Consider the following 14,211-nt stretch of genomic DNA (forward strand, 5'->3'; position numbering starts at 1 on the left):
AAAAAAAAAAAAAAAAAAAAAAAAAAAAAAAAAAAAAAGAGGATGTGACAGATAACCAGGTACGTATGCTTAAAAATTACTTTCCAGCCGGGCGCGGTGGCTCACGCCTGTAATCCCAGCACTTTGGGAGGCCCAGGCGGGTGGATCACGAGGTCAAGAGATCGAGACCATCCTGGTCAACATGGTGAAACCCTGTCTCTACGAAAACTACAAAAAATCAGCTGGGCATGGTGGCGCGTGCCTGTAATCCCAGCTACTCAGGAGGCTGAGGCAGGAGAATTGCCTGAACCCAGGAGGCGGAGGTTGCGGTGAGCCGAGATCGCGCCATTGCACTCCAGCCTGGGTAACAAGAGTGAAACTCTGTCTCAAAAAAAAAAAAAAAAAATTACTTTCTACTACTTAGCCTACAGGGTTAAAGAATGAACTTATCTCATTTAAGACAAAATGTAAGAAGTCGCTAACTATCCAAAAAGGGACAACATAGGGTTCCAGAACGTTCCCGCCAGCCTGCCAAGGGAAGCCCAGAGAGGTGAGTCACAATAGCCCGAGACAAGCTTACCCGCAACCCTCCCCGTCACCCAGGGAGGGCGCGGGCGGGGTTCTTGGTCCGCCGCGGTCGCCCGCGCAGTCGCAGTGCGGCTCTTGAGCGCCGCGGCCTGGGAGAGAAGGGAGGAGGGACGAGTATACGCATGCGTCTATCCTGGGCCGCTAGCTCTAAGACCCCGCGGGGAGCTCTGACGTCATTTCCTGCCGTAGGTAGACACTGTGTCCGGGTCGCGGTCATTTAGATCCCCAGTCTGGGTGACTTCTTGCAGCTGTCCGCCCCCTCCCCCTCCCCGCGATACCTTGCACTTTTCTCCCTCCCTGTCCCTCCCTAGTCCCTTTCGAGCCTTCTGCCCCTGATCGCTTGGGCTTGCTTCGCAGTCGCCTGCTGCTGTCGAAAGGAGGTGGGTGAGGTGACGCAGACAGCCCCGTAGTTGCCCTCCCCGAAGTTGCCCTCCGTGTATTGCCTCACCACCTCTGCGGCCATCCGCGACTTTCGCACCTTCCGCCATTTTCCTGCCTGTGAAGGTGGATAGATCGCGCTCGGGTCTCGGCCTCCTTGGTGTCGGTGACCGCGGGGGCGACGGATTGCTTCTGGGGGTGTGAGGTGGGGAAGTTCGTGGTCACGGAATGCCTGTGGGGTTGTTGCTCAGTCAGTAACGGCAGGTGGGAGACGGACACACTGAGTGGAGGATGGAGTGCGGGAATCAGCGGTTATAGGCCGCTGGGGCTTCAATCCTTCTTTCTTTTGTATTAAGAGCTTAAAATGGTATTGTCTCAAGGGCCTTGTCTGCCCTGACAGTTTTCCTAGAGTTTCTAGGAAGGATGCTGTTGTGGGAAGTAAGAGAAGTTCATTTTTTTCGAATACGTTTGTAGGGTAGAAATAGATTATTCAGCAGGCTCCATCCATCCATGAATTCAGCTTACCCTTTTTATTCCTTTTCCGGATATAAGGGATTGGCATGTAGTAGGCCCTCATGGCTTATTGACTAAATGAATTAATTGTGTATGCCATTTCCTGTTTCCATGCAAATTGTTTTTAAAATGAGAATAATAATGATCCCGTGTAAATATTCTGTAAAATACAGTTACTTGATCTGTTGGTCTAAGTCCCAATATATGAGTTTTTTTTTTTTTTAAAAAAACCAAATAAAAAAAATTTACAGTCTTGGAATTTTATGCCTTTTTAAAATATACTTGGGGAGGAAGGATATTTGGAGATACGGAGTTTGCTGTTAGCTTTACATCACAGCGTGAAGGATATGACGTCTTTGTTATTCCGTAATTTTGGAGTCTTCTTTTGTGGGAGAGGTTGAATGTTTCTGATGATTATTTTGTTTTTTAATATGGAAACTCAAAAATGACTTGAGATTTTTTTCTCTTCTGTTTTGGGGAATTATCCTAATCATTGGGCATAGATTTGCGAAACGACCAAAACATAAGATAATGTGAAAGAAACAGTTTCAGGAGGAAAAAATACGTATATTATTTTATTGATATCTTTTTGTATCTTGATATTAATAAAAAACAGTATAAACTTATAAAACGCTTATGCTTTTTCAATTAAGGAACTTAACCTGAATAGCGGGTCAAATTAATTAATAGGTCTGTTACTTTTTCATCTAGCTATTTTTATGTGAAGTATTTAAGATATGGTAGTGTGTAGTAAATATTTGTTGATTGATTGCTATGTAGACTAGTAGTTTTACTATAGCCTACATCTTAATTTACTTTGACCTATCTAGTGATGGTTTCTAATACTTAATATATGATGTTTTTGATACAGGAAAGATGAACGGGAGGGCTGATTTTCAAGAGCCGAGTGCAGAAGTTCCAAGACCAATTACCCGTAACTATCTATTAAGTATTTATAATTAGAAGCGCTTTCTATCTAAAGGAAATTTCACTGGCTTGAGTAACAGTGGCAGGTGGGCTGGCTTCATGGGCATGTGCAGACAGGCCCCCGTACTTGATTTCATGTTTCTACTCTTGAAATTCTGAATAATTTGGACAAGGAGACCCACGTTTTTTTGGGATTTATTTATTTATTTATTTATTTGCAGTGGGCCCAGCACATTATGTTGCCAGTCCTGACGAGCAGATAGTAGCATTAACTGTTTGAAGTCACAGTTTGTTAAAAATGTGTAAATGGCTGGGCGAGGTGGCTCATGTAATCCCAGCACTTTGGTAGGCCAAGATGGGTGGATCACCTGAGGTCAGGAGTTGGAGACTAGTCTGGGCAACATGGTGAAAACCCATCTCTATTAAAAATACAAAAAATTATCCTGGCATGGTGGTGGGTGCCTATAATCCCAGCTACTCGGAAGGCTGAAGCAGGAGAATCGCTTGAACCTGGGAGGCGGAGGTTGCAGTGAGACGAGATAGCGTCATTGCACTCCAGCCTGGGCTACACCGGTGAAACTCTGTCTCAAAAAATAAAAGAAGAAAGAGAAAAAGAATAAAAAATAAAGAAAAAGAAAAAAAAAGAATAAAGGAAAGGAAGAAAGAGGAAGAGGAAGAGGGAGAGAGAACAGGGATGTTGCTTTCCCCCCCAATTCTGGAGCCTAGAAGTTTGAGATCAAAGTGTTAGTAATTGGGTTTCTTTTGAGGCCCCTATGCTTGGCATATAGGTAACCATTCTTTCCCTGTGTCTGCACAAGGTCTTCCTTCCGTGTTTGTGTTCTAGTTTTCTCTTATAAAGATACCAGTTACATTGCCCTTCAGAGCCCATTCTAATGACCTAATTTTCAATCTATTTACCTCTTTAAAGGCACTGTCTCCAAATACAGTCTCATTCTATGACATACTGGGGTTAGATATTTAACATATGAATTTTACTGGGATACCATTCAGGCTGTAATAAGCAGGCAGGTCTACTAGCAATTAGTTTTTCAGTTTTTATTTATCTGGGCATGTCTTATTTCTCCTTCATTTTGGAAGGATAGTTTTGTCAGATATAGAATTCTTTTTTTCTCCTCCAGTGCTTTAAATGTCATCCCACTGCCTCTGGCCTCCCTGTTTCTAATGAGAAATTAGATGTTAATATTATTGAAGATCTCTCATTTGTGATGAATTGCTTTTCTCTTACTGTTTTCAAGGCTTTCTTTTTTTGATTAACTTTAAAAAAAATGGTGTCTCGTTAATATTTAGGCTAAGATAATTTTTCAGACTTAGTTTTATTATGGGTAATTTAATGTTTTTTTTATTTTCCTTGTAAAAAGACATAGGGCCTGATTACATTCCAACAGAGGAAGAAAGGAGACTCTTCGCAGAATGCAATGATGAAAGCTTCTGGTTCAGATGTGAGTTCAATTTTCTAATTAATGTAATTTGATCCAAAATTTGTACCTGAAATTTTGGCCTGAATTTGAATCTGAAATTATAATAACTCTGTATAGAACAAATTGGCAAACTTTTTGCATAGTGTGATTGTTGTTAAAAGAGATGAAGGAAATAAAGGAATTGCATGCATTTTAAAGTAATTATTTCCAGATTTTTGTAATCAAAACGATGAGGTAATTTCGTTGATAATAGTAATAGTTAGAATTTACTGTATGTACATAAGTTATATAAAAACAACCCAACAAGCTTGATATCTATTATTGCCCTCACTTTACAGGTGAGGGAATTGAGGTTTAGAGATGTTAATTAGTAACAACACTTAGTGTTACACAGGTGATAAATTACGATGTTTGGAGTTGAGACTAGGTCTGTCTGAAACAGATTTTACTCTTAATGCTTTTAACCATAACAGGTTAGTTCCCATTTTATCATTGTGAAATGTTGTTATACTACCAGCTCTTGATTTCTGACTAGAGAATTATATATATTTGTGTATATATGTTAAGATTTTATTTTTTAAAGACAGAGATTGTTGGAAGCAATACACAAAATTTAATCTTAGTATTGAACAAAGAACTGGAAGAAAAGAAAAAAATAAAAAAAGAAAAAAACGAAAAATAAAAGAAAATGAACTGGTATTGCTTTACTTGGAAACTGTAATCCTTTCAGGTAAAGTAATTATAACAAAAAAGAAGGATGGATTTTTGTTTTTTTGAGACAGAGTTTTGCTTTTGTAGTCCAGGCTGGAGTGCAGTGGCATAATCTCTGCTCACTGCAACCTCCACCTCCTGGGTTCAAGGGATTCTCCTGCTTCAGCCTCCCAGGTAGCTGGGATTACAGGTGTGTGCAACCATGCCCAGCAAATTTTTGTATTTTTGGTAGAGATGGGTTTTCACCTTGTTGGCCAGGCTGGTCTCAAACTCCTGACCTCAGGTGATCCAGCCACCTCGGCATCCCAAAGTGCTGGGATTACAGGCATGAGTCACCTCGCCTGGCAAATTTTTTTTTTTTAAAAGGCAACTTAGCTGGTCATGGTGCCTCATGCCTATAATCACAGAACTTTGGGAGGCCGAGGCAGGAGGATCGCTTGAGCCCAGGAGTTCAAGACCAGCCTGGGCAACATAGTGAAAGAGGCCTCATCTCTACCAAAAATGAAAGAAATTAGCTGGATGTGGTGGTACATGGCTGTAGTTGCAACCACTTGGGAGGCTGAGAATGAGGCCGGAGGATCCCTTGAGCTGGGTAGATAGAGGCTGCTGCAGTGAGTTATGATCACATCACTGCATTCCAGCCTGGGTGACAGAGCCAGACCCTGTATCCAAGAAAAGAGAAAAAGGAAAAAAAGGGCAACTTAAGCCATTATGGACGATGTGCATTTTCATCAGTCAGCCTGATATGTATGCTTAAAGTGTGCAAGATGTGCAAGGTACCTGTTGGGAAGATAAGTTTTATGAAAGGACAGTCTTTGTCCTGAAGTAGTTTTCTTTTTTCTTCTTTTTTTGTTTTGTTTTTGAGACAGTGTCTCACTCTGTTGCCCAGGCTAGAGTGCAGTGGTACCATCTCTGCTCACTGCAACATCCTTCTCCTGAGTTCAAGTGATTCTTCTGCCATAGTGTCTCGAGTAGCTGGGACTACAGGTGCACGCCTCCATGCCTAGCTAATTTTTGTATTTTTAGTAGATACAGGGTTTCACCATGTTGGCGAGGCTGATCTCGAACCCCTGACCTCGGTTGATTTGCCTGCCTGGGCCTCCCAAAGGGCTGGGATTACAGGTGTGAGCCACCAGGCCTGGCCCCAAAGAAGGTTTATATGTGGCGAGACAAAGCTGTAATATGTGAAACAGAGATTAAGTGTGTAACCGCAGAAGACTTTTTAAGGAGATAAGTAGAATTGACTTACTGAAATTGAAACATTTGAATAACTTGAAATTTTAAAATTCAAAATTTTCTGAAAATTTTATTGAATTTCAATTTGTTAAAAACTGAAGCCTCTGTCAATTTTACAATTGTCTTTTTATGTAATGTAAGGTAGAATGCCTGAGTTGGAAAGAGACTTTTATTTGTTAAGTAAACAATACTGGAATAACTTTATAATAAGACTATAAGCTGGGCATCGTGGCTCACAACTATAATCCCAACACCTTGGTTTGGTTTGGTTTTTGGTTTTGTAGATACTGGGTTTCTCCATGTTGCCCAGGCTGATCTTGAACCCCTGGGCTCAAATGATCTACCTGTCTTGGCCTCTCAAAATGGTCGGATTTCAAGCATGAGCCACTGCACCTGGCCCCAGAACTTTGGGTGGCTGAGGCAGGAGGATTGCCTGAGACCAGGAGTTTGAGATCAGCCTTGGCAACATGGTGTGGCCCTGTCTCTATCCTCCCCCTACAAAAGATTAATAATAAGTAGATAAATGAAGAGGAAAGGTGGAGTAGCATTTGGATGAAAGGAGTAGTGAACAAAGGCAGAGTTTGCAATAACTTGATCTCTCCTAGAGCCATGAGCCTGAATTGATTGGAACAGAAGTCTTTCATTGAGGATAGAACATAAAACATAGTAATGAATTAAAGATTTGATTCATTATATCGTTTAGGTTCATAAGCAGAGTGGGGGTGATATGTAAGGTTTTTTTTAAGAAAGGTTAGTTAACAGTGTGCAAGATGGGTAGAAAGGTGACAAATTGTATTTGGTGAAATCTGTTATGAGCTTTTGGCAGTAACCTTAGGCATATGTATGTAGTCATTGATGAGATAAAGTTGAATATTGTGTCATTTGGACTGGAAAAGATGAGCTGGCAACGAAAGACTTTTTTAAAGGACAAATAATAGGATTTTTTAAGAAGCTCAACTAAGGCAGAATGAAGGAATGGTAAGAGGAAAGAAATAGTTTTAAGATAACCAGCTTAGGAGACTCAATAATGATGATACTACTGAATAAAGGTTCAGTTAGAAGGAGTTCTTGTTTGAAGAGGGAAATGAGTTTAGTTCAGACATTTTGAATTCATGGTGCAACATTTGATTGTGGAAGATTTGTAAGCAACTGGAGATAGAAACAAAGTAAAGTATAGATGAAAAATTAGGGTTTATTGTGGAGTTGTGTTGGTGAATTCACCTACAAATTAAGTGTAGAGATAAAAGCATAAAACTGTTAATAGTTTCTGCCATGTGATTAATACTTAGGAATGATAGAATAAAGAATAAAGTTTGGGTGGTACCATGGATAAGGGAACAAGTGATGGTGGAAGAATCAACAGAGACCAAGAGCAGTTAGGAAGATAACACGAGCTCTGATAGAATCCTTATTATTGTATCCACCAATATTCAGAGACTTGCAGATGTTTCAAGCTAAAAAGAATCTGAGTAAGAATTAGGTGATGATGTCCATCTTAATTTATGATGACTATGCAGTTGAGAATAATTGTTTTAGATGCATAGTCATCATAACTTAAGGACTTCTATAAAAGTTTCATGGCTCATAGAATGGGAATAATTTCTTTTTCTTTTCCTTTTTTTTTTTTTTTGTGACTGGGTTTCACTCTTGTCATCCAGGCTGTAGTGCAATGGCACGATCTTGGCTCACTGCAAACTCCACCTCCCGGGTTCAAGCAGTTTTCCTGCCTCAGCCTTCTGAGTAGCTGGGATTACAAGTGCCTGCCACCATGCCCAGCTAATTTTTGTATTTTTAGTAGAGACGGATGTTGGCCAGGGTGGTGTTGAATTCCCGACCTCAGGTGATCCGCCTGCCTCAGCCTCCCAAAGTGCTGGGTTTACAGGTATGAGTCACTGTGCCTGGCCAGAATGGGAGGAATTTCTTAGAGAACTTGGCTATATACTCTGGCTACAGTTTTGTTTTTTGTTTTTTTTTTTCAATCTTTGACAATTGTGTAGAGTAGATAGGATAAAATGATCTGTTTTCAAGTCTCAATGACAGAGGATTAAGAAAAAGACAAGTCTGATAGAGAGGGTTTGGGATTGTTATAATGTTGGCCTAATGGCTAGATAGATGCTAAGGTGTCCAGATTTATTTCTGGCTGATAAATGTATGCTGTTGCACATGTTTAACATTCTAAATAGCTATGACAGGATTATGCCAAAAGTACATTAAAGAGCAGTGAACAATAATCAGGATGCCCATATATACCAGACTCTTAATAGTGGGACATGTGGTGTATGAACAGTACAAAGCTAAGTAATTTCTTTGTGCATCTAAACAGATAAGTCACAAGTTGAAAAGACAAAAGCAGCCAGGCACGGTGGCTCACGCCTGTAATCCCAGCACTTTGGGAGGTTGAGGTGGGCCCATCACCTGAGGTCAGGAGTTTGAGACCAGTCTGACTAATATGGTAAAACCCCATCTCTATTAAAACTACAAAAATTAGTGGGGTGTGGTGGCAGGCACCCGTAGTCCCAGCTACTTGGGAGGCTGAGACAGGAGAATTGGTTGAACCCTGGAGATGGAGGTTGCAGTGAGCTGAGATCGTGCCATTGCATTCCAGCCTGGGTGACAGAGTGAGACTCTGTCTCCAAAAAAAAAAAAGAATATGAACTCTGCAGCCTGATTGGCTGGATTCAAATCCCAGCTCCGCACATAGTAGCTGTGAGATTTTGGGCAAGTTCCTGAGGTCTGTGTGCCTCAGTTTCCTTATCTATAAAATAGGGATAACTGCCTATCTCATGAAATTGTTATAGGGATTAATGCAATTTAATTGTCTAAGTGTTGACTATCTTTATTAAATAGCTATTAATGTTCCTGTGATTAATGAAATAAAAATTTCTGTTGACTACAGTTACGAATATAGAGTAACTTTTTGTTACTGTGAGGGGAGAAGAGTTCAAAGAATTGTAGGGGCTCTTGTACATATTGAATATAGTTTGGGACTGTGGTAATAATGTGCACTAGGCTTTGGTCAGCAGTTACTGATTTGCCTATGGAAACAGATTATTTAACAAAATAGAAGTTACATACTGCAGTGGAAAAGGCCACTGACCGAGGGGAGTCAGGAGACTTGGGTTCTGATCCCAGCACTACCACAACCTAACCAGCTGTGTTGCTTAGTCTTTTCTGGCTATCAATGTACTCTGTCTTTTCTGGGTATCAATGACTTGTCTTTTCTGGGTATCAATGTACTCTGATTGGAATGAGGACTGGATAATCTCTGAAGCCTCTTTCAGTCTTACCATTGTCTTTTTCTATGACATAAAGTAGAATACCTGAGTTGGAATAAGACCTTAGGTCTAATCCATTATCCCTGTATAGCATGAGAAGCTATGCAAAGACATTGTGGTGAATGGCAGAACTAGTATCTCCTCAAGCAGACTCTTATTCTGCATTAAATGGGGAAAGCATTATCCATTGTAGAAATGGCCAACTAACTCATTGCCTTTTATCCTTATATGATTCTTCAGTGCTTCATGTTGCAATCCTTGAGTGAAGCTGAAGGAGAAAAATGATTGCAAATTGTACTGGTGCTGTAATTAAAAGGGATTTGTCCTTTGCAAAACCTTAAATGATAATACATGAAGGCATTCTAACCAGCCAACATTAAAGAAACCGTATTTCCAGCAAAGGTAAAATCTGTTAGTAAGTAGGATAGCATGAATTCGAACCTTAGCATTTGTACAGTTTATGTCTGATGGCAAAGTTAATGCCCTGTTCCAAAGTGATAGATTTTAATCATGAAATCTGTCTAATAATTCAAATGTTTTACTTACTTTCGTTCTTAAATTGTCCATATATGGTTTAGACCACAGTTGAATGAACTAGCCTGTGGATCAAATCTGTTTTTGTATGTGTGAGAATTGTTTTTATATTTTAAAATGGTTAAGAGGCTGGATGCAGTGGCTCACGCCTGTAATCCCAACACTTTGGGAGGCTAAGGTGGGCTGATTGCTTGAGCCCAGGAGTTCAAGACCAGCCTGGGCAACATCTTGAAACCCCATCTCTACAGAAACAAAACAAAACAAAAACCAATGAAAAATTAGCCAGGCATGGTGGCGCATGCCTGCAGTCCCAGCCACATGGGACACTGAAGCAGGAGGATCATCTGAGCCCGAGGTGTGGTGAGATGAGGTTGCACAACTGCACTCCAGCCCTGGTGATAGAGTAAGACCCTGTCTAAAAAAATAAAAAATAATGGTTAAGAAAAAAAATAAAAGGAGAAGAATATTTCATTACATGTGAAAAGTACTTAACGCAATTCGTATTTTTGCATTTATAAATAAAGTTTTCTTGGAACACTGCTGTGTTCATGTGTTTTTGGATTGTCTCTGGATTATTTTGCATTAAAATGGCAGTTGGGTAACTGGGACAGAGATTGTCCCACAAAACCCAAAATATTTGCCATCTGGCTCTTCATAGAACTTGTTTGTCAACCTCAGGTCTGGAACAGCACCTGTCCATTGTGGCAGCCAGTAGCCAAATGTAGCAATTTAACTTTAAAATAACTTACAGTGAAAGGATATAAAGCAAAATCATCAAGAGAAAAGGGAGCATGGAGTGAAGTCCAGAGGAAACCAAGTAGTAACAAGACTTCTCTCCCCAGGGAGAGAATTCCTGGGAAGGGTTGATTTCTCTAACAGCCAGTGGTAACAATGTGTGAAGTTTTATCTACCAGGGAAATTCTTTAGAGACTCAGTGCCCTTGGTTTTTATTGAAGACTAGTCACTTATGTACCCTCTGCCTAACAGGTACCAAAATTCGAGACTCCCAGAATGAAAGCAGGTGTTTGGCATGAACTGTCTTTGTACAAACACTTTGGGCACAGTGAGCTACTTACACATATTCAATGTGGGGAACTGCTTACCAGTCAATTACCTAGACCAAATTCATCACAGGGTTGGTCACTCAAAAATCAGCTTACATCATCACAAAAATTCCATTAGTGCTAATGAAGAAAACAGTGATGGATAGCTGTTTTTAAGTTATAACCCTCTTTGAGATTACAAGAGTTCTGGATTTTTTACTTTCAGTTGTAGGCATATATAGATGTAATATTTTAATATTCTTTAATAAGTTCACTAGTTTAGAACAAAGAACATTAAGGCCAGGCAGAGTGACTCACGTCTGTAATCCCAGCACTTTGGGAGGCCAAGGAGGGCGGATCACAAGGTCAGGATTTCGAGACCAGCCTGGCCAATATGGTGAAACTCCGTCTCTACTAAAAATACAAAAAAATTAGCTGGGCATGGTAGTGCATGCCTGTAATCCCAGCTGGGGAGGCTGAGGCGGGAGAATTGTTTGAACTTGGGAGGCAGAGGTTGCAGTGAGCTGAGATAGCGCCACTGCACTGCAGCCTGGGTGATAAAGCAAGACTCCACGTCAAAAACAAAAAACGTTAGTGTTTAAAATAGGTGCTTTTTAATTTTTGCCTCAGCCACCTTGATTACGGTCAAATATATTTTGTATTTTGGTTCACAGGGCGTAACACAGAGCTTAAAAGCTTGAGATCTGGTATCAGGCAGATTTTATTAGAATCTGCAAACCGACCATTCAACTAGTTTGGCCTTGAGCAAATTAATTAACATCTCTAAGCTTCAGTTTCCTTATCTTTAAAAGGGTGGTAATAACATAAGCTACCTTATAGAAATATGATAAAAAGTATAATAAATGAGATAATGCACATAAAGTCCTTAGCATGATGCACAGAATTTAGTCATTATTCAGTAGTGGCTCTTATTTGTAACTTGTTTCTTGCCTCTCCCTCATTAACTTTTTCCCCTTCTCTAACTTTTCCCCCTCCTCTAACTTCTTCCCCCTTCTCTAACTTCAGAAGTAACTTTTAGTCAGTTCTGCTGTTGTTGTCTTAGTTGATGCTATTAATGAACAGCTGGCTATTTGGAACCTAAGCCTAAATGGTTCATTAATTATATTGTTTAATATTTTGTGATGTTTCCTTAAATTTAAAATGCTCCTTTAATTTTTCTACTATGTATACAATAAAGATCTTAGTTTTGCAGTATACTTCCTAGATGGTTTTACTGATACTCATTTATTTAATGAACTGAAGACAAAATCTTTTCCTTTCTTTGATGTTGACAAGGTCTTTTTCCTCCTATAGCTGTGCCTTTGGCTGCAACAAGTATGTTGATTACTCAAGGATTAATTAGTAAAGGTAAATATTTAAACTTTGAATTTATTTAGCATTTTGGATACCATGTTTGTTTTGTGATATTTTCTAGATTTTTAGAAGAAGTAAAGATAACAGTGTATTATATTAAACATTACATAAAAATTCATTGATTAATTTCTACAGAGCATTTTTAAACGTTTTGTCTCTATGGATCCACTGACCCAAATATTGTGACTTGAGAATTTCTACTGCACTGATAGCATCATTAACAACCTACAAGAGCAAGAAAGTAACTAAACACCAGCATTAGCAGGACAGACCTGGTCTAGGTGGGCCAGTAGCAACATTATCACCTAGGAGCTTGTTAGAATGCACATTCATGGGGACCTGGAGTCTGTGTTATTGTTTTTTTATTGTTTGTTTTTTTTGGTTTGTTTTTTGAGATGGAGTCCCGCTGTGTAGCCCAGGCTGGAGTGCAGTGGTGCGATCTTGGCTCACTGCAACCTCTGCCTCCCGGGTCTCGGTTCAAGCAGTTCTCCAGCCTCAGCCTCCCAAGTAGCTGGGATTGCAGGCATGAGTCACCATGCCCAGCTGATTTTTGTATTTTTTAGTAGAGACAGGGTTTCATCACGTTGGCCAGTCTGATCTTGAACTCCTGACCTCGTGATCCATCCGCCTCGGCCTCCCAAAGTGCTGGGATTACAGGCATAAGCCACCAAGCCCGGCCTGGACTCTGTGTTTTAACAAACTCCAAATGACTATTATATAATGATTTAAAGGTCAGTAAACCAGCTTTCTAGACCAGCTTTGATCACCTAGGGAGATGAGTCGAGGTGAGTTAGTATTATTTAAAAAATTAGAACCTCAGGGATCTGGCAGGTGATCTATTTTTATACAAGCCCCTGAGGAGACCTTCTTGTCCTAAAGTCTGTTGGCTCAAATAGTACAGTGTATTCATGTGGAATTGAGTTTAGATTGAGTATGAAATGTCTCGAGTCCTGCATGTAAAATTTAGTGGAGTAAGCAGTAGAGTTGCTCATTTTATTTACTTCATGAACTATCTACCTGGTAATGGGAAGGTGTCCCAGAAAAGGATGGTGACCTTAGGTTGGCCTGGAGGCCTATTGTTTTAATTAACTGGCTTCTTCAAAAATGTGACTATGATTGGAAGTTTTAGCCTCTTTACCTTAGGATATGAGGTATGGTACTTAGTAGTTTTGGCACAATTAGTTGATAGAAATAGTTTTGGAGGGAAATGAGAGGATTTTTGGGGTAAATAATTATTTAAAGAACTTCTGATGGACTTTATTACAATATAGTACCATGACAAAAATCTTAAACATGGAAGCAAGTCAAGATATCTATGCATTTATATGTCCTTAAGACCAAACTGTTTTATAGACTGAGATTGGTTCTGTATTGTGAAACAAAATCAAAACAAAACTTTGAATTACATTTCTTTATAGGGAAAATTGGCACAGGGATGAAATTAGTGTTTATTATTGTTCTGCTTCTTTTATCTATTTTAAGCCAGTGTGTTATTTAATAATGATTGGAGCTAGGTATGCAGAAGGTTATACAAAAGAAATTTACGAGCTCCTAGTAGGTCATTGAAGGAAACAAATGATGTGAACATATGTTGAAGCAAATAGAAAATTGAATTACATACTTAATCAGCTACTAAATTGCAGAGTAGGGACCCTAAGAGTTGTAGGTGTTCAAAGAAGAAAGATCTTTGTAGGGCTGCTGTAATCAAGGAAGGTTTCTTGAAAGAAGTGGATTTGGAAAGATGGGCAGGATTTACATTAAAAGAGAAGAAAGAACCTGCCAGGAAGGAGGGACCTGATGATCAAGACAAATAGGCATGACTTTTGGGAGAGGTAATCAGGACTGAGCTGAAGAGGCAAAATCACGCAGGGAGGAGTGAAAACTCCATTAAATAGCTGAAGTAGAGCTAGGAGAAATTATAATTTGGATTAGGTTATGAAGAGGGGAAAGTGTTTTTAGAGATTATGGATTTAGGTGCAGTTGAAGACTTTGTACTACTGAAGGTAAGGTAGAAGTGGTAAAAATTGGGAGAGACTTTAAGACAAGAATTCAGTATCCACCAAGACATTTTGCATTTAATTAGAATCCCTGACATTTTGTTCATTGGTCCTTTTGTATCTGTGGGTTGGTTCCAGGACCCTCCAGAGGATACCAAAATCCACAAAAGCTTAAGTCTCTGATGTAAAATGGCCTAGTAAAGTATACATGCATATC

At 39.7% G+C, this 14,211-nt stretch overlaps 1 protein-coding gene across 9 annotated transcripts in view; it reads left to right on the forward strand.

Moving 5' to 3' along the window:
- The first annotated feature begins 703 nt into the window (after nt 1–703).
- The window catches only part of OCIAD1 (OCIA domain containing 1), a 29,944-nt gene continuing 16,436 nt past the window's right edge, over nt 704–14,211 (forward strand). For 3 of the 9 annotated variants that reach the window (XM_032274147.1, XM_032274138.1, XM_032274145.1), the window contains exons 1-4: nt 743–947; nt 2,330–2,392; nt 3,765–3,845; nt 11,938–11,991. In XM_032274147.1, the coding sequence (XP_032130038.1) occupies nt 2,335–2,392; nt 3,765–3,845; nt 11,938–11,991 (193 nt within the window). In that variant the 5' untranslated portion in view covers nt 743–947; nt 2,330–2,334. Of the gene's footprint in view, nt 1,210–2,329; nt 2,393–3,764; nt 3,846–11,937; nt 11,992–14,211 lie in introns of all 9 variants that reach the window. The other 6 variants (XM_032274139.1, XM_032274146.1, XM_032274144.1 and 3 more) reach the window with 5 other exon arrangements.

This window comes from Sapajus apella, unplaced genomic scaffold, assembly GCF_009761245.1.
Source record: "Sapajus apella isolate SASKATOON/1434 unplaced genomic scaffold, GSC_monkey_1.0 scaffold5, whole genome shotgun sequence".
In the NCBI taxonomy this organism is placed as follows: Eukaryota; Metazoa; Chordata; class Mammalia; order Primates; family Cebidae; genus Sapajus; species Sapajus apella.